The 27,353-nt window shown below is 39.3% G+C and overlaps 2 protein-coding genes across 5 annotated transcripts in view; one reads left to right on the top strand and one right to left on the bottom strand.

Annotated features, from left to right (window-relative positions):
* Positions 1-24,164, bottom strand: stxbp1b (syntaxin binding protein 1b). Of its 3 annotated transcripts, none has more exons than XM_069524377.1 (20): positions 24,057-24,164; positions 17,951-18,000; positions 17,745-17,826; positions 16,481-16,557; positions 15,417-15,495; positions 14,333-14,436; positions 12,646-12,794; positions 11,916-12,000; positions 10,890-11,020; positions 10,476-10,583; positions 9,804-9,864; positions 8,953-9,018; positions 8,141-8,221; positions 7,578-7,716; positions 7,256-7,365; positions 6,785-6,886; positions 5,509-5,594; positions 5,220-5,374; positions 4,337-4,460; positions 1-872 (listed from the first exon to the last, which is right to left on the bottom strand). In XM_069524377.1, the coding sequence occupies exons 1-19, from the start codon at positions 24,091-24,093 to the stop codon at positions 4,351-4,353; spliced, it is 1,812 nt and encodes a 603-aa protein (XP_069380478.1). In that variant the 5' UTR covers positions 24,094-24,164; the 3' UTR covers positions 1-872; positions 4,337-4,350. The 3 variants fall into 3 exon arrangements, with proteins under 3 accessions (XP_069380478.1, XP_019957922.1, XP_069380479.1); XM_069524378.1 differs by having other exon boundaries at positions 734-872; positions 4,325-4,460; XM_020102363.2 differs by lacking the exon at positions 4,337-4,460.
* A 2,847-nt stretch (positions 24,165-27,011) lies between these two features.
* The window catches only part of niban2b (niban apoptosis regulator 2b), a 32,940-nt gene continuing 32,598 nt past the window's right edge, over positions 27,012-27,353 (top strand). Inside the window, exon 1 of one of the 2 annotated variants that reach the window (XM_020102393.2) lies at positions 27,012-27,284. In XM_020102393.2, coding sequence (XP_019957952.2) covers positions 27,230-27,284 — 55 coding nt within the window. In that variant the 5' untranslated portion in view covers positions 27,012-27,229. The remainder of the gene's footprint in view (positions 27,285-27,353) is intronic. The other variant, XM_069524376.1, reaches the window with a different exon arrangement.

Below are 27,353 nucleotides of genomic sequence, written 5' to 3'. Positions count from 1 at the left end.
AAGAGTTTAATAGCAGCCGCTTTATTAGCTCAACACATATCCTGCAGCAAGCGTTGCTCATGCATGTGGACATAAAAACACAGTGATTACTGACCTCGCTCTTCATACACAGTTAGAGAAAATCACTACAAAAAACAAAAACCAATGACAACACTGTGGTCAAACATGGGGGAGCAAAATGTAGCTCAATCTCTACAGGACAAAAATACAATGTCAGAAACTCTGCTGAGTCTTGAGACAATGCACAAAACACCTAAACTGTATATTTATCTTTGAGATGCCTAATCTACAGTTAAATATAACTTCAGAGTACATCAGCATTTCCAAGGTCAGACACATCACAGTAAATCTGTTATTTATACAGTGTTGTGTGGTTGTATGGAAAGCACTACATTAAAACTGGCATGCTCCAACAAAATAAAAGAAGGAAGCTGTGTACTGGTGGGGGATGGGTTATAGGAGAAGTGAATATGCTGTGTAATAATGTGAAATGAGTGTCTGATTAAAAGCCCACTTTGTTCCGTCATAACTTAACACTCGATTCTACAGTTTTCATTTATATCCCATTATCTCCAGATCTCATCCAGTCAACTAAACTAATTCATGACATGACTTTTTCAAATGATCATCCCCCAGAGCACAATGAAACACACAGAACATAAATTCATACATTTTGATCAACATCAACACGCTCAATTTAAAACACAGTCAGCAGCCACCGAATCCTGCACAGCATCGAGTGTATGTTAGGTGTGTCATGCTTGGGGCGGGGGGGGGGGGCACTACAAGAACTTCTTAACTGGTCTGTGTTTCTTTCTCTAGGTCTTTGAGGGTTTTCAGAAGGCGAGCAGGGGTGAGGATTTCAGTTGATCCTGAAAGACACAAGAGAACACATGATCACTTTTCATTGCGATCTCAATGACCAAAGAAAGGCATTATACACTTCACTGTTGGCGATGCTAGTGGATGTAGCCACACGATGGTGTGCCCAAGAGTAAGTGAACGCACCTTGGAGGATGTTATCACAGGACATTGAGACTAGAAACATTGAGTAAATGACTCAGTTTAGAGTTGAATATGAATGTCAGGGCTGGTGGACACTTGGATGACACCACATGAGCAGAATGGAGGCATTTTTTCTGTTGCTTTATCAGAATATTCTATTGATCCAAGGGGGAAATTGTGTATTTGTCTGAAGAAGCAGTCGTGATTGACTTCAATTGTGCTGGATTAGGCTGCAATGCTGTTAACCCCTGAGACTCCAGAAGTGCTTTGTGGACTCAAACACTTCACCCACCCCTCCATCAGTTTTTCAAAGATCTTCCTATTTATACATTAATCTGGTATTATTGCATACTGTATCCTTAATAAATTCAGCACTTATTATTCTGAGCCTTAAATCTACCTTTCATGACTTATGGTAACTAATGTAAAGGGTTGTGCAGCTATGAGGAATATTTATGGAATACCTGAGTGATCAGAATTTGAATTTCTTTTCTCGCCTGTTCTTCAGGGCTTCATAGAGTTTGATCTGGAGGGCTTTGTAATTTGAATTATATTCTGCCTAATTACTGCTGAGCTTACGTAGTTAGAGAGTAACCTCTGATGAATGTTGGGATATCAGCCTAAAGGTGGTGTGATTTTAGAAATGTGGAAAGTTGGGATATAAGACATAAGTCTATTTAACTTTACCTCGATACACAATAATAGTCATGACAGAATACAAGCTATGACTGGTCAGGCTCCAGCATGTAGTGTCACATGTGTATACAGTACATTACTGACATGATGGCACAACTTGTTTAAGTGCCATTACATGAATAGAGTATAGAATAGAGAATAGAATAGAATACCTCTTTATTGTCATTGTTAAAAGCTATGAAAAATTGCCCAGCAGTTCTTTAAGAAGTGAGACAAAATCACTATGTCTGTCTGTGAGGACGAGGCTGCACTTAGGAGACATGCGCTGAAGAACTGTGTTTGAAAAGAGAACTGGACTGATAAAGGAATAAATAAAATAAAGGGAGACAAAGAACAGTGACAGAGCAACAAATCACAGGACGGCCCTGGAGGGAACAAAAAGGGAAGTTCAGACAGAAGGCTGCATGACTTCTGATAATCAAAATTGCTTCTGCATTGAACTGTGGTTTGAGAAAAATGAATCGCTTCGCATTTTACAAAGTTTTTAAAAACCAGACTGGATAAAAAAAAAAATCACACTCACATACTAGCAAGGTGTGTTTTGTTATTTGCAAATTTGCATTAAATTAATGGTGACATAATTCTTTATTTTATATTACTATAAATCACACATTGACTTTCCTGCAGGTTTTGGGTGTTTGGGTTTTTCCCCTTTGTTCAATTTTCCTTTGCAGTTGAAGTTATTATATGTGTGTCATAGGTTAATCACTGGCTTATATCATACTCTAAGTTTGCTTCATTTGAAATTAAAATATTATTTTCAAATTGCACATATTATTGAATGAGTTGACCAGGCATCAGTTCAGTGGCCCTGTGGTAAGGACATAAAACAACCACAAAAAGGAATGCAATCACTACAAACACACAAATAACAAAACAATACTACACAACTGGTGTCTTGCTATGTAGGAGGGTTGAAGGACATGCTGTGTCACAATCCATCCATGACTTCAGTGTTCGTAATGGTCTTTTGTGTCAGTCTTCATGGTGAGGCACATACGGGGCAGAAGATAACACTCACTGGAAGATGAGGTAAAAACCTGCTCATGGCTTCTTCTGGCTACATCCAACTGCTCTCCTTATCTGTCTTTTGTAACTTCTTCGAGTATTTCGTGTGTCTTTGTAGACTTGATGCCATGAATCACACAAATGTGAATAACAGCAAGCACTTATGTCTCCTTGCTTCTTTCATTTTTGCACATGAAGAAGACGTGAGGACTGACAAGAGCTTAAGAAAAGCCATATTTCTATCTGACACTTGATTATAGAGTAGGATCAGTGTTCCTGACACCTTTATCCTGTCCTGCCTCACTTTGTCACATGAGCACCATTTTCTGTTCGACAATCTTTACACTCACCAAAGTTTGAAAGTTACTTTAAGTTCATATTAACTGCTGTGTGTAGCCCATAGACTGTATACAACTGTCACTGTTTTGTGATGAAGCTGAAGCCATCTCACTTCATATAAGTGGAGAGGGCCAATTGTTTCACAGAGAGAAACTCACGTGCACGAGCATGCACATGCTCCTGGACTGACCACCGAAACATAGAGTGAATCGGTTCACACACTGCTAAGAACACAAAACCTTTATAAACTAAAATGTAGTAGTATTACTTATTAATCATAAAAGTGTGGGTGCTGATATGTTGTGTTCACATGCTTTAGTGATATAATATATGCTAAAAGGAGCTTTACAGGCTTTAATGTCTGGATCTTAACTGGTATAAAATAGTATATTGGTTCAACTAGGGCTGGACGATACAACTTCAAATCCATATTAAGATTGTGTCAAACTTCTACCTTGATTATGATTAATGAACGCTTCTTCTGCAACAGTTTAAACACAGTGTTGTGTTCTAATCTGCAGGAAGAACTTCTCTCCTGTCTGCAGGAGTGTGTGTGTGTCTGCTCTCTGTCGCTCCTCACACAGACTGACAGTCACATGATCCAAGTTATAAATCCAAGGTGACTTTCGGTCACTTTACGTCTCATGTTGTGTGTAGCAGGCGTGCACAGAAAATGTTCGGACTTTTTTTACTTGTGTAAATATATGTCTCATAAACTCTCGAGCGAATCAAAACATGCACAAAGTAAACCTCAAGTACTGTACAAAATCAGACAGTTGGTTAATGCACACATTGAGGACAGCATTAACCAAATGATCCACATTAGCAAGATTAAGTCGGTTAGAGGTTATCAGTGTCAGTTTTGATACTCTTTCGGTTAATTGGCCAGACCTTGTTCCAACACGTGTGTAACTTCTATGAATCTCATTGTCAAAACTGCCCCACATTCTATATCCAGGATAATTTTACCTAAATATATGTGCTGCTACTATCAAAATGATGTATATACAGTGTTAGTGGGAAAAAGTGAAGTCAGGGATGTAAAAGGACTGCACAGTTGATCAAAGGTAAGACTGCCAACAAGACAGTGCAGTGGAAAATATGACAGGGATATAGTTATGAAACACAGGGTTTAGGGTCAGAAACTGCACAAACAATAAGGCAGCATTGGGTTATCAGTAAAAACCACTGACAAAAAATACTGCAGGGAACGGTGGGTCAGAGGAGAGTCACTGGGCACACAGGTAACACTGAGATACACAAATCACATCATAACCTGTGTATTTACTTCCAAATGTCTTTTCATTCTGCAGGCGTCTCCTCTGTGCCCTCTGGTGCGGCATTGGGGTCCAAGAAGTCTGGGTGTTGTAGTTCCTTTAAGTACTTAAGTGGGGTGAGAATGTGGGTGGAACCTACAGGGAACAAAAACCTGAAATCTCAGCACGGACTGAATCCTGGGTGGATCCTTGTTTGTTAAAGAATCCACATTAGTCTTATAACGATGTTGTAACAAATGTTGCTAAATACAGCCTGTCCTTAGAGGTCAGGGTGAAGCTACAGGCAAGTCTGACAAAGGAGTCTGACTAAAGGCCTGACGATATCTGAACTGCAGAGGATTTTGCAGAGTCACTTGTTCTCTCCTTTATTTCCCAAACCTGACACTGCATTTCCTGAACGTCACAATAACGTATCAGTTCTCACAGAAAATGTGGTTAATCCCATTACAAAGGAGTCAAGCCCTGATGAGTCAGCTGCACAGCAAATACAGTAAATACAACATCTATAACACACACACACACACACACATCTCAACAATTTAAACGAGGATCAAACAAACTGTTGTCGATATGAAATATATAATGAATACTGTAGATCACAGTGGAAATGTAATTTTAAATTAAATGTCAATAGTATTTAAATAAAAACTGAATTCATACTAATTTAAATATATAAGGTATTGGTAGTAGCATTACTGTTGTGACCCTGCATCCCATAATGCAACTTGACTTCCTCCCAGGACTGTGCTCATGTCTCTCAAACTCCATACATCTACTTCCTGGGTTATTTTCTCCTTCAGAGAGACAGACATTATGACCTGCATGTGTAAAACTGGCAGAGTGCCTCTTTAAGGAATGCTGAATACTCTGGTCAGCAATGTTCAGTGAACTCACCGATCAGGGCCTCCCACTTGCCATTGGCCTGGGTGACCTCATACACGCAACGCATCTCGCTATACGTCATCCCTCCAATAATGAAGATGATGATCCTCGGCCCCGTCTTAATCTCTGTGGGGCCTCTGTTCTTGTGCCAGTTACCATAGCGAGCACTGGATGGTGAGAAAAATGAAGATAGATATAAATAAATAGATTTTAAAAATCAATACAATAATAATGGCTCCATTAAACTTCATTTATAGCCGTTTATACAAGTTATGTGTTCAGTGAAATATAAGCAACACACCTGGATGGAGCACTGGTTTTGGAGGACACTTGTCGCTGGGAAATATACGGGTACAGTTTGGGGTCAAGTTTGTCCTCAATGGCATCCTGTGGGAAAATATAAAACAGTTAGCATCACAAACACACTCATCTATGTTACAGTTGCCAACCAAAATACTATCTAAAGCCTCATTCGTCCTTTCTGGTCACCAAGGCCACCAACTCTGCATTAAAGCTCCCTAACAAAGATAGTATATAAAAATGAGCAGCGCAGTGTGGCGAGTCTGTGGAGTAGAGATCAACCCATCAAGGTTGCACAACACACATGTCAATAAGGACATTTAATCTCATTTTATGAGGTCAAAAAAGTAATTAAAATCAGACTTAATGGAAAACAAATGAGCACTTGGACATACATCAGTGTGACAAATGACAGAAACCATCTTTGATAAAAATGAAAGAAACTGAATCTATAGCATTCACTAGAATTTACATTATAATAAAAAGCATGTGTAAAACTTTGCATTTTTGTTCTTTGTTTTTGGCATCAGTATGTTTCCTTCTATGAGTTCAACCAAGTAGTTTTTTTAAGTAGGACAAGCACTTAAGTAAAATAAGATGCATTACATAGGCTACAACATGATCAGTGAGTTTACAGCAATAGAGCATTGTGACGGTAATTGTTACCGGGGTGGGGGTGAAATGTAGAAAGACATACAGTTTGTACAAAACTGGCAACACTAACATTAATATGTATGTACAGCATGTGAAGGAGGCAGGGCCCCCTCTGTCAGTGAGTGAACAATTCACAGGTTGGACAGTGAATAAACGAAATATTCACCAGATAAAGAACATACGTCTTTTTATTAAGGTACTTTGAAAAAGTGAAAATGTAATGTAACCAATAACACAGGAGTGTGGAACAAGACTGAAAAAATATGTATATTTCTTTTAAACAAATTGATGTCACGTATCATTTAACTATAGTAACTAAAAGAATGATTTAGACTAATAGACTTCAAATGAATAACGGCTATAAGCACGTACAGAATCTTGCCTATCTCTGCCCACAAACTTATCCTGCTTTGGGCCCCCAGCTCCGCCTCCCATAAAGAAAGGAAACCACTCTGAATGGGGCCTTATTCCTTTCAAGATACGTCACCCTGTCAAACTAACTGATGGAAGATGTATCATTCAAAGGAAGATTCCATTTTGAAAATCAGCATTAATAAAACAGTGTTAAGATGCATGTGCGTAGTAAACATCAGTGTGTCGTCATCCTGCCACATGTCAGGTACCTCAATGAGATCCTTGACCTGAGGAGTCCACCTGGACAGCTGGTAGGTCTGCTCACTGATTCGCTCTTTGCGATCCGGCTTCTTGGTTTTCTTGGGGATGCCCTGTGAACAAACCACACTCAACTCTCATGTGCTTTCTTCACCCACATCAGCAGATCAACTCACTGAGGCAGAAGAAGAGCGTGCCATTTTTAAGACTTCATGCCAGATGAGGATCTTGATCCTGATAAGTTCAACTTTTTAAAATATATTATAATGTTTTTTCTTATTGTGCTACTGGGTTTAGGAAATAGTGATCATCTCAAAAGGTTTAGAAAACAGAAACGATAAAAAAACTTTCTGTTTCCTATTTCATCATACTATATTATATATCAGTGGTCCTGAATAACAGTTTTACCAAGTACTGAGTATTAAGGACGTAGTGGACAAGGTGCCAAGTGTATACTGAGACACTGAGCCAGGACAGCTCACCTCAGAGATAATAGGAACGCCCATGTGGGCCATGTTGGAAATGATGTCGCTGTCCTCTGGTGGGATGTTGGCATGCTGAAGGAGCTTACATAGGTTCTCCTCAGTCACCCCTGACACACGCATACAGACACACAAAAACACATGCAGCACAGATTTTCAGTCTACACATGCAACACACACATGCATGAGGGCATGCACATTTACAAAAATGGTAAACTGAGAATTGATTAGCACAAAAAAAAAAACAAAAGCAAAAGAAGATTCAAATGAAATGTGTTGAACTACAGGGCTAACGACAGGAGCAGGACAGTGGGGATCTGACCGTTCTTGAGGAAGATGTAGAGCAGGATGATGCGAATCTTGTCAGTGACACTGACATTGGGGTCTAGTAGAACTGGTACAATCAGCCTCATGGGATCCTTGATCTTCTCTCCCTCTGCATCAGTGCCCATTGCCAGATCCTAAAAGGACAGAGGACCGAAGAAGCCAAAGCTCAACATGACTTCCACATAAGCTCTCTTTCAACAATACATGGTAAGTAGTCTAGCAATCAAGATGTTTCCCTGGAGTCAGTGAGTTAAAGTTGTGGACTGAGTGACATTTAGTGATTTTTACATTTTGTCAAGTGGCACAATTAAAACTTGCTCTCAGCAGTTCAGTTCTGTAATATTGATGTACAGACATGCCACTGAATTTATTTCATACAGAAGAGCTGATGAGATGAGCTGTGTGTCACAGTCACTGCCCCAAGTATATTTCCCTCTGTGCCTCCACCTCAAGTCTTCAGTGCCACCCAGAGGTTTGATATCCTCTGTACCAGGTAACGACATCCTCACACAGTCTACAACCAAATCTAACTAAGCAATGCAGGTGTCTCGGATTTACCTGTTCTACACGACAGAGTTTGTCCACAGTACCCTGGTAGCGGTTCATACAGTCCTCAGCCAGGTGGAGATGAGTTGAATACTGAGGTCAGAGAGGAGAGATGCTCAGTGTCAGTGAGATATTTGGCAGAGAAGAAATAGTCGATACATTAAAAAAGCATGTTTTGTACACACTGGTCAATGTCATCATGATGCAGAGCAGCTTGGTTATATTATGGGCCAGAGGGTAAAGGTATGTCAGGATGCTGTGAGGATTCCATGATGTGCATTATGAAAACAGTACAAGTACACAATAATACAAGTTAAAAGTATAAATAGTTCCATAGTTCAGATCAGTGGGGTCAGGCTCTTTTCAGGCTTATATTTTGTAGCCTGAACCCAACTTAATACAGGGAGTGATACAGAGGTCACTTTACCTCCCACATGAAGTGATAAAGGACCTCATGGTGCTGAATTTAAGACTGCCACCTACCTGCGTTCCCCACCAGCAGAATGACATGCTCACCAGTAGAAACACTCCTGTCCACTCATCTGCTCTCCTGTTCTACATTCCCTTATCAGCTCTATGGTCTGGGCGATATATCGCTTCATTACCACTCTCTCTCTCTGCCAGATGCCTTAGCTTTCCAGCACCTGATCAAGTTTTGGAATTTACCTCAGCCCTTTGTCTCTTGTTTGCGTGCTTCACTTTTTGTATCCTGTGTTTTTTTCAAATTCACATCAGTCTCCTGAGTCGTGCTCTTGGGTGCCCTCCCTGGGAGCCATGAACATGCTGGAGCTACACATGCACAGTAGTAACGCCTGAGCTCCTACCTTACTGAGCTCTTTCTGATACTGGGGCATCTTCTTCAGCATCTGAGCCAGTTCCTTCATGGTGGTCTGAAACACACGGATGAGTGATGCACTTTATTAATAGCAAAAATGGTTAATTACAGTTTTCCTCTGATATATGTTACTACAGTATTATGTTTTGTATACCATTTAGAAAACTTGGACTTTTACTTCAATACTATCAGAAGCAGATAAGGTACTTTTTATTCCATTATGTATATTTGACAGCTATAATTATTAGTAATTAAGAATTATTTATATTTTACATAACGAATATACATGATTTAATAAATATAGTTCTGGATTAAAGTTACCAACAGTACGCTATATAAAATATAGGCCAGGAGGAGGACACAAGAGGACCTGCATCCTCTAGTGCACATGCAGGAGACACAGCATTATACTTGTGCTGCCAGGCAGCAGTTGAGCTAAGGGGGGGCCAGTGTATAACTCAAGAGAAGGGAAGCGTCTGATTTGATTTATAATCATGTTTGGTATATGTAACAAGCAGAAGTATGCAACGTCAAACTAAATTCAGTGTGGCTATCACTATCGCTGTTTAACTGATGCCGAGCTTCAGGAGACGGTTACAAAAAGGTTCAAAATAAAGAATGTATTCTTTCAGTTAACTCAGATACATTTAATGGAATTATTCTTCTGTTGACTTGGTGTCTTTTTCCATAATACAGTATTTGAATTTGAAGAAATAGTAGAAATCCCAGTGAAGTACAGGACTTCTGTGTTGTTCTTTGCTTTTGCTTCCGTGAAGGACATTTAGGAGCAGCAGCACAGATCCTGAAACTAGAGCAGAGGGAGTCCAGTGTGTTCTTTACCTTTTCTCCAGTGTTCATCTTTTTGCTGTTAGAGAATTCTTTCAGAGAACGGGTCACAGCCCTGTGAAGACGTTTGAAAAACAGACGGTCAGGAAAACCAAACTGGGGTTTTCTGCATCATGTTCCCTGAGATGAATTATGTGTCTCTGGTGGGTTAGGTGTGTGATGGAAAAGGAAGTTGTAGTAAAAGCATATCTGAAGATAAAAGAGACATAATGTAGCAAGTTTCTGTCGGTGACTTGCAGACGTCATATGGAGCTGCTTTGTCAACAATCCAACACCTGCTTTTACACTGTCAGTGGTCTCCAGATGTTTGGGGGGGAAATGACATCTATTACTTTTAATATTGATGTAAATTGTAAATCTGTTATGTAAGGACTATTTATAGAAAACTAGACCACCATCTCAAGGGAAGTCGTCTACAGACAAATATTAACTGAACTACAAAAAACAATATATGATATAAAACAAAAGACTTTCGAGCCCTGGCACCCTATCCATTTATTTGTAATAATGTGGAAAATGTAACCAAATTTATCTATTTAACATTTCTCTGTGACAAAAACATTGAATTAAGTCTATTTGAAACATGACAAGGGAGTTTCTCTTGTATTTCTTTTATGCCATGCTGTGAATCTGTATATGTGTACGGAGAGGGTGGACTTCACTCACGTTGACACCTCTGCGATGTGTTTGTGTCTCAGAGTCAGCCACAGGTCATCATCTTCATCCAGCAGCACCTCCTTCATTCTCGTCTCTCCCATCCCACTGGTCTCAAAACTAACAGAGAGGGTGAGAGAGGTGACAGTCTGCAGGAGTGCTGCTTATAGAGAGAGTCTTCTATTTGTGGAAATGGAATTATTATTGAAGAAATGTATCATCTGTTTGTTGGTGCCTGATGTTTTGCTTCTTCCTTGTACTGAGGCAGGGGCTTTGTTGAAGCATAAAGACTGAGACATTTGTGTTGTGTTTAACTTTAAAGGGCCGCCCTGCCACCACTGAAGAATATATGACCCAAAGGTGACAGTAACAATAATAAAACAAAATTAATATTTAAATGAAAGCTCAGACTCAGTGACTCTTTACCTGTAGACATCGTTCTCGACTCCCAGCAGGTCATAGGCCATGGCCTGCAGCGTGAGTTCATGCAGGATAGGTGACACAGGGTCGAAGCCACGATCCAGAATGAGCAGCTGAGAACGAGACTTGTCTGGACCCTGGAGGAGACATGAAACTCTGACGGGGGGCTGGCAGATATGTTTTCTTACAGCTCACCATTCCACTATATAACGCTGAATTTCACAATATGTGGTCAAACAGATTTTGATCCTTTTTGCAAACCAGAGACTTTGGTCATTCACACTTCCCAAAGAATGTGTCAGCTAGAGCTGCTGATTAAACATAACATCTAAACGTAGCTTTGGACTTTTTAATAATCTATTTATAATAGTCTCTCAAACAAAAGAAGCATATCATCCTTCACTAAAAATCAACTACATTGGAGTTGTTATCACAAAGGGGAGGAGCTGCTCTCTCACTGACATGCACAGTCAAAATCACACGTCAGCTACACAGAGGCAGTGCACTTAACTGCATGTAAAAATTACAATGGCAGAGAGAAATAAGCATTCAAAAGTGTGGTTACACTTACACCGGGGTTATATATGTGTCCACCAATCAAAGAATAATTCATCACGATGTTTGCAAATTATCCATATATGATTCAGTTCAATTCAATTCAATGTATAGCGTCAAATCATAATATACATTATCTCAAGGCACTTTACATAGAAGGTCAAGACCTTAAAATCTTACTATCTTATTAATATAGAGAAAAAGTACACGATAATCAGGTTTTGTACTTATTTTCTATCAAATGTTATACTGTTATGCTATGAAAACAACGTCTCAACCATGATTTTCACGGGCTAAATGTTTCCGATATGACACTCTGCGCTGAGTGGGAGGGGAGGCTGGAGAGTTCGTCCGCTTGAAATGATACGTGCTGTATCATGTGAGTGCAGGGTTATATATTTTTGCACATAGTGACTTTTCCATGATGCATCTCGTTCTCATCGTTAGTACTTTTATCATTTAGCTCCAAATCCCTACCTCTCCCATGGCGGGGTCATCAGCCTTGTAGCCGTCCAGCTTCTCCTGAAGCATCTGGGCCAGAACTGCACAGTCTTTGTACTCCCTGAACCCACAAACATATACTCACATACAGCAACTCACAAAAACAGTTTTCTAACCAGGAAACACTGATGATGTGTTAATATACCTAACAAAAAAAGGCTAATTAACTTAATAATTAAATTATCATGGTCTCTATGAGTAGAATAACACTGTAAGTAATTACAGCCTAAAACTTAGTCAAACCTGAAGTTAAAAAATCATTTAAAAAAGCTAGAGTGAAAAGTCCAGTGTCTTATCTTAATTTGTGTCACAGAGTATTTTGTGGAACAGTAACAACATACATATCCTTGTAGTTTGAATAAAACTCCTGAAGAAATCCATGCAGTTCTGATAAACGTACTGTAGGATATCATTGGTGGTGCTGTTGAACTGCTATGGATTATACTGTGAGTGGTTCCCAATACGTTGCCAACCATAATTCATATAAGAGTAGAGAAGGTTGTCCGTTCTGAATTGTCATTGGGCAAGATCCTGAACCACAAATTGTCTCTGATGGCTGTGCCATCAGTGTACGATGCTGTGATGGATAAAGGGCTGCATGTAGAAGTGCTGTGTGAATGTATTTGAGAAATATAACCGCTATATGAATGCAATCTATTTACCATTTACGATAAATGCATTGCTGTAATGTGTTGGCTGTTCTTACACTCTGTATCGGACTCCAGGATACTCTTTGAGCGTGGCACAGAAGGTAGCGATCTGCTCAGCACAACGCTCCAGCATGTTATTCTTCACATCAGCCTTAAAGGGGCTGTAGAAGTCCTGAAAGGCATCCACTTTGTCCAGGGAGAAGACCTAGGCACAGAGGACACATAAGAGACAACTTGAGGTTGAATGTTTATTTCTGTTTCATTTAAATTGATCAATGCTGTGCTGGTTGTCTACATGGAGACATTAAGCTGAAGGCTGCATTTGACACAGGTGTGCATATACATACTTCATTATATTTGGTGCCCTGTGAAGATCTAAATGGGGTTTTGGCCGTTGTCATCTATTACATTACATTATAACATATTACATTATGTACAGAAATGGAACACTTGAGGTAATCACAATCATTTGAGCTGGAAAACGTTCAATGATAAAGTAATAAATGAAAATATATTGGTCCCTAGAAGCTTCCGTCTAAAAGCTGTCACTAATTAAACCCTTTACCACCTACACTCCCTTACAAACACAAGTACACATGCACCCATCTGTTACTGACAATCACGTGATAACACTCCCTGTGCTTTCTCCTGTCACACGTCTCATCTGTGCTCCCATTGCCTGCAGAGTGTGAGCGCTGGTTGCGTCAGCCAATGAGGTAACAGGAGAAAGAGGGCAGGGATGAGGGGCTGGTATAATGTGTTCCTCCCACTGCAGGATTAAAATTACCGGACAACAGCAGAGGATTGACGGCTAAAGCTGATCCAACACAGAACACTGTCAGTCTAGTGTCCATTCACTGTGTCTCCCTCTGTTGAAGAACTGTGTCAATGTCACAGGAGGAGGGGGGGGGGGGGGGAGAGTCATCCTGTTCTCATAGGAAGGGGTACTCTGTTCCTACACCAAGGACAGGGGGCCTACTTCCTCCCACCATATCATTTTAATTTATCTTTTCTTATAGCCTGCTTCTCTCATATTGATCTCGCTGGGCCGACTTAACAGTGTCCTCATCTAAACCCTTTCTAAAACTTCATAGACAACTATGTTGTTTGAGTATGTTTTACATTTAATTCACATTTTCATATTAAATTCAATTCATTTATCTTTATTAACAGGAGATATACTGCAGGCGTTTATGGTTGAAACAATTGGACATCTGCTTGAAAAGGCTTCTCTTGACCCAGATGTTTGAGCCAACTATAGAGTTATATCAAGTTTTGCTTTCATTAAAAAACAATGGACAACTAGGAAAAGCTTTTTTCAGTCAGTAAACATGCTACTGGGACTCAAGGAGCAAGGCTGGTGTAAGTCATACTTCTCAGATTTCAATTTGTTAATGTTAATAATGACTCCGCATGCACACAAAAGTTAGAGTTCCACAAGGTTCTGTTCAAGTGTAATCAAAGTGTGGTCACCATGTTTTCATCACATCCATCCAAATGTTCATACAGCTCCTGAGCAGTGACGCACAGTACACACACACACAGTTCAAATAATGTGACAAGAACACCCTTCACACTGCATCTCAACATAAAAACAAACAGCACTCAAAGTAACACACCAGGCAGGTTTCTCTGCAGGTTTTACACACTGTTGACTGAAATTCTTCCAAACCGGATTTATCCCACAAGTAGATGGTTACGAGCAGCTGCCGTGGTCTAATCCCAGTCTGGACAGAGTCTTACCTGTGATTCATAGGGCAGAAAGGCGATATGGATCTCAGTCAAGGCCTTCATGGCTTTGGAGGCGCGGGATTTGGTCAACAGTCCAAACAAGATGTCTGGGATCGCTGCAGAGAATCACAGAAAACTAGAATTACCGCACTGTGGTTGTATGCCTCCGCACACCAGCGCAGTTTCTGTGTTCATATTTCTACATACTTTTTTTCCAGATTCATATAAGATCAGTGTGACTTTTAACTACTGAAACATAATCTCTTTATATCAAACAATCAATTATATTTGGCGCCCATATTCAGAAATCACAATTTGTCTCATAGGGCATAACAAGGTGTGACATCTATCAAAAACATGACACCCCTGTTACCTCGACCTTTTACCTTTCAGCATTTAAATGTAACAATGTAAAGAAATTCCCTACGGGCAGGCCTAATATATCACATTCACAGGGACATGAGATCAACCTTTGACCTCCAGGCACCAAAATCTAGTGAGTTCATCTTTGAGTCCAAGTGAATGTTTGTACTAAATTTGAAGACTTTCCCTCAAGCTGTTCTTCAGGTATCATGTTCAAGAAAAATATAAACATACTTCCGGAGGCCACTATGACCTTGACCTTTGGCTTCGAAAAATAAAATCCAAGTTCAAGAAAATGTTTGTGCCGAATGGGAAAGGATTCCCTCAATTCATCAAAAATGTGTTTTGTGAGGTCTTTTTGAATGTTTGTGCCACATTTAATGAAATTACATTTGGACCTGATGTATCATGTTCAAAATTACGTACAGTCATGTGACCTTGACCTTTTGATCTTCAACCAATAAAATCAGTTCATCTTTGTGTCTAAGTGAATGTTTGGACCAAATTTGAAGACCTTCACTCAACCTGGGCTTCCAGAGATGTGAAAAGATTTGCTTTGTGAGGTTACTGTGAGATATTGTGCTCACGAAAATGGGACATAGGGACAGATGGACATATGGACAGACAGATGTACGCAGAGATGGACAACCAAAAAACACAATGCCTCTGGCCACTAGCTAGGTTAAATTTGAGTTTTTAAATGGTCCATGTATGTTGATGAAGATTGACTTACTGTCGGTGAAGAAGACGTGAGCTGCCCGGTACCTCGGAGACTGTGGGTCTCTGAAGTCATCGATCAGACTCTCCACAGACTAGGACAACAGAGAACATGTTTTGACTGAGCAACTGAGTCAAAACTGTGTGTTTGTGAAGATGTTTGCTAATGTATCACTTACTTAAACATAATGTAATGTTTAAAAGAAGTAGAATTACTATCTTTATTTCCACTGCCACCCAAGCTTACTATACATGTTTTCCAATTCCACATCCTTTGAATTTGAAGACCAATTGTTTCAAAGTGGCAACTTTCAAATGACATAGCAACAAAGGATTCTTTGTGTCTTGGTGACTTATTGGATTTCATAATAGCAAATAACAATGAAACACTCAAAAGAACACTCCAAGAAGTACATTTTCAAATGTTATTATCAGACTCAATTAGCGCTGGGTGATAAAGACAATAATTATGTCATGGTAAGATATTTCTAAATTTAGATCATTATCGTGATAAATATCACATTATTGTTTCTGTTAAGTTTAAAGACAGATTTTTGCTCCTGAGTGAAGGTTGTGGTTTTAAACTCTTCTTTATGAGCAGAGATGAAAACACTTGAAAAACAGCCAAACGCTGTAAATCTGAGGAGATACATTTGGTTATATTATTCCACCTCACCGTGCTTACACAATGCATGGGCAATATATCGATATACATCATAATGCACTTTAGTTATATTGCTAACGATGAAAATTATATTTTGTCAGTTATTGATAGTGTTTTATTGCACAGCCCTAGACTCAATCAAATAACTAACATTACAATTGTTGAAAAAACAATGGGCCTTACAATCTCAATCTTTTTTTAAATATTTTTGTGTTATGTGACATTAGCGATGCAAACTGAAAATCCTCCGTCAAACACACCATCTCATTTCAGTTCGGCCTTTGACGGATGTGGCCCCTGAATTGGGACTCTATCTTTAACTATAATCTATAATAAGACATTAGTGAGAAACTGTGAAACATGAATTTCTCTACCATAGAAATCTAAAACCCTTGTAGAGGAGCTCGATGATTTACCTCGTCTGAAGGTGTGATCAGGTAGATGGCCTCCATGCTGGGTAGAGGCTCACGCCGCTTGGTTATGTCTTCTACAACTGAGGAAAACAGCTATAATCAATACTTGTCATCCAGCTCCACTGACTGTGAGTGTGTAGTTTGTCGGACCCTCAGATCCCTCACATGAGTCAAAGTTTAATGATGGACAAACTCTTTACTCTTTGCTTTACTCACAGTTTTCATTTCTCAAAACATTCATGTATCACTTTTTGAAATATTTCTTTGTCCTTTGAAAGAGCAGGAACTAAAACCTTTTTTTCCACTTCAGGATATTTGTGCTATGATTTTAATGAGAGTTAAATGACTACAGTGTGTTGTTTGCTCCATTCACTGTGTTGGTATTAAGAGGTGAAGACATCATTTCACTCTTTACCTCAGTCTCATAAATATGACCATCTATGATGCTGCTCTCCTTTATTATTGACTTACATTATATCATATTCTGCCATGACATCCTCAAATGAAACAAATTAAGTTCTATCCTCAATATCTTTTGTATGCTTTAACAACAATGGGGGGATGTGTGTGTGTGTGTGTGTGTGTGTGTGTGTGTGTGTTTGTGATCTCTAGTGCGACTAACAGTGCAAATAATAGTAAACAGGAGCAAACAGATGATGAGCCGGATGAAAAACCACTGATCCAGCAGCTGTTATGATGACCAGTTAACAAACTGTACAAACTGTGCACCAACACGCTTATATAAGGACACTGTGCTGTTTCATGGATAGAAATTGAATATTCTGGAACCATTTCATGACCAACCCCAGCTGTAACTGTGTGTAGCTTCCTGAAGTCTTATCAACCAGGGAAATTGGGAGGTTTGGCACCATCATTTCTACAGAGATGAAATTACAAAACCTGTCCTCACTGAGGCAGCACCACCACCAGGGACAAATAAGTGCTGAGATCATGGATAAAGATAAAACATAGTTTTAGCATAAAATCACACAAGAGTTGTTGAGGAATGTATATTGACACACTACTATATTACACACTTCTATTTTCAAGCTCATGTTATCCACAAAGCCTTTGTCCTCCAATTGTATTCCTCTCACATGCATTAATTAGTGTCAACTGAAAACATTGTGGAGATGAAACATCCACAGTAGGTGTTATTAGATCCTCTTAGCTGAACTGATTTAAATGAAACTACAGCACATTGGGATAAACTGACTTCAGAGCTACAGCTGAAGTGTCCTGAGGTGACCTGGGCGGGTGTACTTACTGGTGATTCCCTCTGACATGATGTCTGTCATCTTACAGCAGGAGGAAATCATCCTCATACTCAGCTTGTCCACCACCAGCACCTTGAACACAAGTATACACAGCAGCAGCTTACATGAAGATTTTTATTTAGGATATTGTGAGTGAATGTATTCATATGCAATTCCAAGATGAGAGTTTCTTTGACCAGAATAACAGGGCCATTACCTTCCACTTCCCTTTTTCTCTTGCCTTCTTGATGACATTGTTCATTATCTCTGTAAAGAAACAAAACAGAAATACCACATTATAAAACCTGAAAACTTGTTAAAGAAGTGTTAAACCCAGGATCACTATTGGAGATGATGTATTTCAGAAAATATGAAAAATAGACTTGATTGTAGCAAGCTATCTTGACTAAAGATAATTTGGATGCAAACTTTAAATTTGATTATTGTGCAAACATTTCTGTCAGTGCTTCCTCTTCCTCCTCCAATATCCTGATGTAGGGATTAAAGGAACAGCATTAGGCTGGTTTAAGTCATATTTATCAGATAGATTTCAATTTTGTTAATGTTAACAATGAACCGATACTCTTTATATATGCTCCCTTTAGGCAACATCATCAGAAAGCACCATGTACACTTCCATTGTTACACAGATGACACCCAGCTGTACATTTCTATGAAGCATGATGAATCTAATCACTTAGTTCAACTTCAGGAATGTCTCAAGAACATCAAACTTCTTACTTCTAAATTCAGACAAAGCTGAGGTCGTTGTAATCGGCCCTAAACATCTCAGAGAATCACTGTCTGAGCAGTATTATTGTTATTATTATTATAATATCTGGTGCTGCTTTCATTAATAACATCTTTACATCTGCAATTGTCACTCTTGTAATTCTCATCATAACAACAAGTCTCACACAACTGTTCCTTGTAATTCTGACCTCACCACAGCTGGAATAACTCAGTTCAACCTAGAGAGAAAATAATCAGTGGACTACTATTGAACTCCCAGTTCTCCCACTGTATATAAGGACAGGCATGCGTTGGTAATAAGTAATGATAATATACCAATAGCAGGGTAAAAAATAACAATAAACCAACCAAAGCAAATTTAATTTGTGAAAACATATTTCCGCCATGCACCATGCAAATTCAATATATCATCTCCGTTTATAATTTTACACTGCAAAAAAGAATGTGTCTGTGATTATGAAATAACAATTTCTCTCAAATGCCAAGGAAGGAGAATTTGAAGCCTTTCATAATTTGAAACATGCACAATCTCATGGAACCTTGATTGTGCAAACCCTAATAAAACTCCTGTGATGCTGCAGTACAGCTGGACAGCAGGAAAACCGGGGGACAGATGATTGTTGTGACCCTCTCATGGGGAAACTGTGCACCACCAACATGATGTATGATGTAATATTATCAATAAAAGAATTCATTACAGACAGAATAACATAGGGTGATGAGTCAGTTCAAGAGATGTGAATCGTACTGATGTTTGAGAGACAGGTCCCAGCATTTCATGACATCCTATCACTTGTGTTGATGAGCACCGTCCCAATTTTTCTCAGTGGGGGTTTAAGTCCTGTCCGGTCTGTCAAACTGAACATGAAGGGCCCACTGCAATCACTGCCTCTAATCTGCTCCCAATCCTCTTACCCCATCCACCACTCCCCACCACTATTTCTGGGCCGTTTCTGTGTCAGCGGACGTGACGTCACAGGGGAAGCAGCAACATTGGCTCTCACACACACACAGAGACAGAGAGAGAGAGAGAGAGAGAGAGAGAGAGAGAGAGAGAGAGAGAGAGGATAAAGAGAGAGGAGGGGGGTGGCAGAAACAATCTTCTTCCAAAATAAGTCAACATGTCCCGTTTCCACAGAGAGCCAGGACGATGTTTCACATAGAGAGTTTCTTCAAAAACATTACAAGGACATCACTGAGATACTGTGATAAAAATGAGCCAACACCACAGCTCATGACAATAACTGTGAAAATATGACACTGAAGATAATTCTTTAATATCTGTCTCAGATTAAATGAAAACATAATATGAATTATCACAAGACATATCTTTAAAGGTGGACCAGCTCTCTGAAAGCCTCCAGTCTCCAGTCGGCCAGCCCCTGCTGTCTGAGGAAAGCTGGTCATGACAGTAAATGATGCATGCATCAGTGAATGGTCCCGATTATCCTATTAGTCAACAGGATTAGGTGGTGAGGTGTTGTGAAAGAATGGGACACAAGCAGCTTTCACAGGCTGGATAAACAACAACAGGCTGCTGCAGTAGATAGATCTGTAGATAGATCTATAGATAGATCTGTAGATAGATCTGTAGATAGATCTGTAGATAGATCTGTGTAACTTGATATTTTATCACAGTAAGTAGTTGTAACTAGCAACTTTCTGTAGGAGGAGCAGATGTGATGGAAGAGGAGACTGTTGTGTTCATTGAGACATTAGTTACATTAATGTCTGACTATATTGCATCTCTACAACCCTACTACAAGCAGTGCTGTCCCCATGCTGTATTGAAAAACTCTATTATAGGTCAAATAAAAATTGAATGATAAAATGAGTTAGATCAAGATACTATAGATGCTACACTGTAAAATTCTCCATTTTTTTGAAATAATCCTAATTGTCCAGTTTTCCAATCCTACATCCAATTACAACTAAGGCTGACTTTGCTTTTTTGTTTAACTTGGCCTCTGAAATAGACAAAGCGAGTTGAAGCATTGGTCCTTGCAACATTTAGAAAGTGGGATGACACCACCCCTCTGATCAGTGGTGTGCCATAACTTTGGATTTGCTATTGAATCACAAGCAAACAGAATTTGTATAAATATATGCCCCTGTTGTTCGTGTGCTGAGTGATGTGGTAAACGTATGTTTAAGTTAATGTAGTTGGTAAAATGTTATGCTGTCATCAATGAATGAACAGTATATCAGAGACAAACACCTGTCACACACACACTACAGTGCTGGTACACTACACACACTGGGATTCACACAACACAGCATTACACTTGTTTCCTTTAAACGGATGGGTCTTCTTACTGACAGGAATTCAATGATCTCACTTCTGAAAATGTTTTGTATTGTTTTGAACATTATTTTAAAGATACAGTGTGTAGAATATTGTGATATCTAGTGTTGAAGTTGCATGTTGCAGCTGAACACCCTTCACCTCACCCTCTCCTTCCAAACATGAAAAAGAACCTGTGGTAGCTTCAGTTGTCATAAAAACTCAAAAGGTGTTTAGTTTGTCCAGTCTGGACTAATGTAAAAAACATGGCGGCCTCCGTAGAGAGGGTCCCCTCGATGTTAATATAAAGTATTTAAATATAAAGGTTCTTTTCTGGGGTAAAGAAAACTACAATTCATACAATTTAGATGAAACGAACTAGTGAAAACATCATGAGGATTATTCTGCATTAAATTTCTGCCAATAGATCCCTTTCACCTAAATCTTACACACTGGACCTTTAAATGGTATCATAGAAAAATATATTTTTGCAGTGATCCTGATTTACTTTCAGTACTGTAAAACGGATGATGTAGCTCTGCATCGGCCAAAGCTGAGTAAGTTCCTGTTTCCTCAACAGCATCTGGCATCTCCTCTGTGAAAATGACAAACTTAATATTTTATATGTTTCATTTCTGGGACATCTGTTGAGCACTAACTGGATCTGTGACTAAATCTAATTCTTCAGCAAAAAAGGTTTGTCCTTTAACAGCAAGCACATGTATTATTTTTCTGAATGATCACTGGGATATAAAGGTTTCACACGAGTGACATAAATATGAATTTCTTCAATAGTTTAGCCACAAAAAATTATGAAATCAGAAATACCTTTGATAAGGGGAGAAAGATGTTGGTATTTTTCCATGAATTAAGTTCAAATCTATAGATCAAGGTTTTGGAATTTGTTGCAATACATTGTCATCTAAAAGGCACAGTTGTGGCTTTGTTAAAGGTATAAATCATCAGTGATTCAAATCCAATACAGTGTTTTGTCAAATTCTGTAAAAAATCTCTGCACAGTCCTCCAGCTGTCCATACAACCGTACACATTTGTACACAGCCCTGGGTCTGAAAAAAACAACAAAGCTTCTCGGATCGAGTCGCACAGCACTACTCCAGCAAAGGAAAGAAGAGAAGAGGAGGGGCGATTGGAGCAGTGTTTGGAGAAAAAATGGAGCCCCATGCGAAAGCGACCCATTCAACCAAAGGGTGTGGAAATTGCTGATCAAGATTGCCAGGGGATTCTCATAATTGTCGTCGCTGTGGACTAACGTAATCAGCCCTTCTTGGACAACCCCTCTCAGCTCTGGGCACCAGGCAATTCAAGCTTTGCCAATTCTGTTGCAGCGACCGTGGTTGGAAGAAAGAGGACAAGCAAGAGAATGCTAACATGCCAAAAGATGCCAGTGCCTATTTAAGGATTAGCAGTGGAAAGAGAAGGAGCAGTCTACCGTTCTGTTGCTGCCTGACTGTGTGGAGTTTTTGAGGGGGTTGATTAGGTCTACGGACGAGGACAGTGAATTGAAGAGGCATCGACCAGCAGTGACATGAAGGTCGCATGTAATCAAAAACATAATCACACTGCCAAGACAAAGAGAAAGCTGAGGAACAGCCGAAGGAAGTTCCAGAAGAACAACATTTTAAAAGGCAAAGAGTTGTGTTAATATGAGGCTTTCCAACAGTGGAGACTACACAGTCAGACTTGAAGGAGGGGACAGACTGACGGTGGCAATTAAAAAACTCAATGGGTATATTGACTGGCCACCCACTCACTAATGTGGAGGCCCATTTGACCGTCCACTAAGCCAATGATACTAAGATCAACCAGGATTTGTTGTGATGGACAGGCGGACTGTAGTGGAGAGACCTTCTAAAGTTTAAGGACATGCCAACGGATGCTGATGTTGTTCCGTTTTTTTTGGCAGATTTCATTAAATGACTTGCCCGTGGACAGTAGTCTAACTCTCTTGTCAGCCCAGATACATTAAACCAGGAGAGTTTGTGTATCGCTGTCTGCGGTTAAGGTTCTGGCCACAGGACACTGTCTCATCCTCTGTGCATGTCAGCTTAGAAGCTGCAGCTTTAGTTGTTGATGGTATTTGCTGAAATGATATGCAAAGGATTTTATAGCCAAGAAGAGCTAAAAACACAAGGTGAGTTTACTTGGATCGATGCATAATTTGAAATGCTCTGTCAGGTAACGTTAAGACTTGAACAGGAACAGCTTTAGAGTTGCAAACCTGACCAGTGGGTGCTATGACTATTATCCTACAAGGCTGCATAAGATCTGATGCTAAAAAATGTTTTATTAATGTTAAACTGTTACTGCCAAATAAAAGGGACAAAAACGAGTCAATGTTTTTCACAACCGGTACACAACCAGATATGTCTTTTAATTGTTTTCTTAGAACAGATATATAAAGTGTTTGTATTGTTCATTCATTGTCTGTCACAGCGAAGTGTCCACAGTTACAGTTGTTTAGCTTACATTAAATATTGTTCGCTATCATATCGGCTTACAATTACATTCTAATTGTTAGAAATCCTGTTCTAACTGATGTTATTATCATAGGACCTTAAATTGTCAGTAAATATAACTGGGTTTTTTTCAGGGTGCGCATCTTTAGTCCCGTCAGAGCGTGTGAAAGCAAATCCCTATGTTACAATAATGTTTGCATGATGTTCAATGATGGGCTACTGTACAGCTGACAGCAGAAACAGACGCTTGTTAGTTGTCGGTGAGTCTGTCCTTCATCCTCCTCCTCTCCTCTTCCTCTGATGATGTCACAGCTCTTAATCCGCACAGGCAAAGATTAGCGAGGCAGGATTTACGCACAACCAGGACTCTGCTCCTCTTCTCCAGACAAACGCCAAAAACGGATCATTCAACATAAAAACTGAAACCCGAGTCCAACCGAACATCACCGAACAACAAGTTTGTAGCACTACTTTCACTGACAGTAAAATCTGAGGCATCCATCTGTTGAGCTGCGTGCGTCGGATGTGGCACACAGAAGAAGCGCATCGAACTTCCCAGGATGGATAAAACACCAGGAGCTGCTTCATCTGTATCACCATTATTAATAACTACACTGACATCATGAAAGAAGCGTTCCTCCTCTCACTGGATATCTCACTCTGAAGGTGGATAACCCTTCATCCCTATACTCCACACTCCATGTCTTTGGTATAATACTCTACAGTCATGTATGGATGATAAGCCATGTCAATATGTTTTAGTTCTAAAAATAAAAGTATTACTATAAATCAAATAAACACTTCTTACTTTCTCCAACAATGGCTTTTAATCCAAGTGGTGACATGATGAGCCCTCAGCCGCGCGTCCTGCTCTCCACACACAACCGAGCGGTGCCACACTTGAGACAAGCCCACATCAATAACACACGCACTTCCGTTCCAGTTAAAGACAAAATAAAAGCCTTTGGGTCACAATCTTCTACACCAAGTCAACGTTTTCAAAACTCTTGGCACAGTCAGCGCAGACTCTGTCACACGAGGACTATAAAGTGTGGATCCCTCCTCACGGCTCTGTCACAGAAATGCATAAATCACCACTTCCTACATAATGCATAACTGACACCTAAAGTCTATGTGTTTACATAAGTACAGCTCCACTACTGGTACATCCTGCATTCATTTCCTATTCCAATTGTAGATGTAAAGTTGTTATTAATGATAGCAGCACCAGTTTTTATAACAATAATACTGATAATGATAAATAATAATAATAATAATAATATTAATAATCATAACTGTCATCTGGATCTAGAGAGACAGAGAGAGAGAGAGAGAGACGATGGGAGAGAAAAAACACAGTTAGTGTTACATGTAAAATTAATGGGGGGGGGGGGGGGGTCTAGACCTATAGCAGCATGACTAAGGGATGGTTCAGGACTCACCTGATCCAGAACTAACTATAGGCTTTGTCAAAAAGACGTTTTAAGTTTAAGTTTAAATGCTGAGATGGTGTCTGCCTCCTGAACCCAGAGTGGGAGCTGGTTCCACAGGAGAGGAGCCTGGTAGCTGAATGCTCTACCTCCTGTTCTACTCTTACAGAATCTTGGAACCACAAGAGAGCCTGTGTTTTGTGAACGGAGTGATCTATTTGGATGATATGGTGTTATGAGCTCTAACAAAAGGAAAGAAAATGATTCTAATTTTAGGTGAACATCAATCTCAAGATTATGCCTTCCAACTTCATGGTTTCTATGTAAAAGAGTTGCATCTCTAAACGATTTTATCAAATAACATTGTTTATCAATGACTGGCTGGTGTGAGAATGGAGCAACATTAAACCAGGTGGCATGTATTCTCCAAGAGCATCTGACCGAACTACATGTTTATTTTATTGAAATGAATAATTCATCTATACAACCAACCCCAAAATATCCTGAATATTCAAATGTACCTGTTATTATTCTTATTAATTTATTATTATTAAATAAATAAAATTATATAAGTGAGGAACTGCATATATCTACTGCATATATTAGTCAAACTGTAAAATGAGCCCCTTTCTCTTTAGTTGCTTTTCTTTTTGTGTTTTAGGATCCAGCATTTACTTCCCACTGGAGCTAAAGGAAAAACTATGGTTGTTGGTGTTATCATAACCAATACGACTAAAAAGCTCACAGACACAAAGACAGGCAATATGTGGACATGCTGAAAGTGGAATTGTGTAGGATATTACAAAGCACATCAGGATATGCACAAAAGAGCTATTGACAATATTTTCTCATTTCGACAGACGATTTTTCATGGGCTTTTATTTTGAAGATAATGAGTCAAAAACAGAAACCGATTATGTGCTGTGCAGATCTGACTTGCTGTAACAAAGGGATGTCAAACCTATTGTAATGAAATACAATAAAAGAAGAACAAATAAATATACATAAAAGCAGTTTTAAAAAACTACTGATTCATGTTTTAATATTTAAAGATATATTAAGATTCGAGCTGTTGGAAGATGCTGATGATTTAAAGTTTTCTGAAAATGCAGAGTGTGGGTTAGGAATGTATGAAGGAGAGGTGCAGAGCAGACATAACTCCTCCCTGGTGTCCACACAGATGTGGTCAATATGACAGCAGCCTGGAATGAAGACACTTCTAGAAAACAGTAAGGTTTGGTGTCCATGAGAGGGCAGCAAAGGAGAGGTGAACAAAGAGGAGGAGAAAAGCCCCAAAACATTACTGCAAACTTCTTTATGCCTTTATTGTTGAAACATTGGTATATACCGATGTTTCAACAATATATATATATATATGTATATATATATATATATGTATATATATATATATATATGTATATATATGTGTGTATATATATATATATATATATGCCCTAATCGCACTGATGTAAATGTTTTTAAACACAAACATTTCATTTGTCTCTTTCATTCAAACCATCCAGTTAAAGGAGTATTAATAATAATATAATATAAACAATAATAAGAATATCCAGAACGACGGTATTATTATTATATTTCTGTTGAGAAACAATAGTATATACTTTATGTGCTGATACATCTCAAGTTCTCACAGAGGCCTTATGGACTGTATTGATGCACTGGCTTCATATTAAAGTAAAACACAAAATCTGAATTTGCAGCAGGGCCTTATTACTGTTTATAGAAAGATGCACTTGAGGACAAATGTGAACAAAACAAACCCTTTTTTTTTACAGCAAATGTTTTGTAATTTGTAATTTTGCTTTTTCCTGATGACATTAAATTCCCTGTAACTCCAGCTGCTTGTGTCACTTATATGCCACAGACATTGATATTTTCTACTGCAGTTTCTTATCATTTATTACACGAAGAACATCTTTTCTATTTTCTTTCATTATATGGAACACGATTGATCAATATACTAGATGTGTAATTGAACAATGATACAGAAAGCAACAGTTCCCACAATGAATGTAGTTTGTAACTTTTTAAAGTAGCCTTCAGATTCATAAATGTTTCTCCTCTAAATTCATGTAACTGGCTTTGTAGCACTGTTCAAACCTTCATGTTGAGAGAAATGTTGCTCTAATAGCTTACTTAGCTCTAGTAGCAGTAGTTGAAATGTTGTATTTGAAATACAATCTCAAAAATGTTTGAGTATTGTCATTTCTCTACCGTCTACACAGGTATTTTCGTTCTGGAAACTGCGGTGATTTTCCCCACATGCCGTGAACGCAGCACAAGCGTAAAGTGGGAGTGGCCCTTCACTTTGAAGGAGGGTGTGTCTGTCCGAGAAACAGGCCCCACACTTTCCTTCTGTCTGCCACCGCCCGGGTCCTGCGTGCGCTCCAGTCCAACACTGGAGAGGAGGTGAGGAGGCTTCTGCTAGTGGCTGCTCCTCTCTGAACCGATCCCCCTGCGCGTGTCCTGCGAGGAGACCACATTCAGACCTGCGGAGGCGTCAAGCCCGGCTCTGTGACTTTCATCCAGCATGGGGGACGTCATTTCCAGTCACCTGGATGAAGCCAAGCGGGAGATTATCTCAGGTGAGGGGCTCCGGACGCTTGTTTGGTGCGTGCTTGCTTTTGGCACACGTGCGTTTTTACGCAGCGGCC

The sequence above is a fragment of the Paralichthys olivaceus genome, chromosome 4 (genome assembly GCF_024713975.1).
Source record: "Paralichthys olivaceus isolate ysfri-2021 chromosome 4, ASM2471397v2, whole genome shotgun sequence".
NCBI lineage: Eukaryota > Metazoa > Chordata > Actinopteri > Pleuronectiformes > Paralichthyidae > Paralichthys > Paralichthys olivaceus.
Note: the sequence above shows the minus strand (reverse complement) of the source record. Positions and strands in the feature narration are given on the sequence as shown.

Coding starts and splice junctions, on each gene's coding strand:
- stxbp1b (XM_069524377.1), bottom strand. CDS start 24,093: ATGTCACCACTTGGATTAAAAGCCATTGTTGGAGAAA. Junction 8,222..8,952: donor ATCAGAAAGAGCTCAGTAAG/GTAGGAGCTCAG, acceptor CTCTGACCTCAG/TATTCAACTCATCTCCACCT. Junction 5,595..6,784: donor AGGTCAAGGATCTCATTGAG/GTACCTGACATG, acceptor ATTTTCCCACAG/GATGCCATTGAGGACAAACT.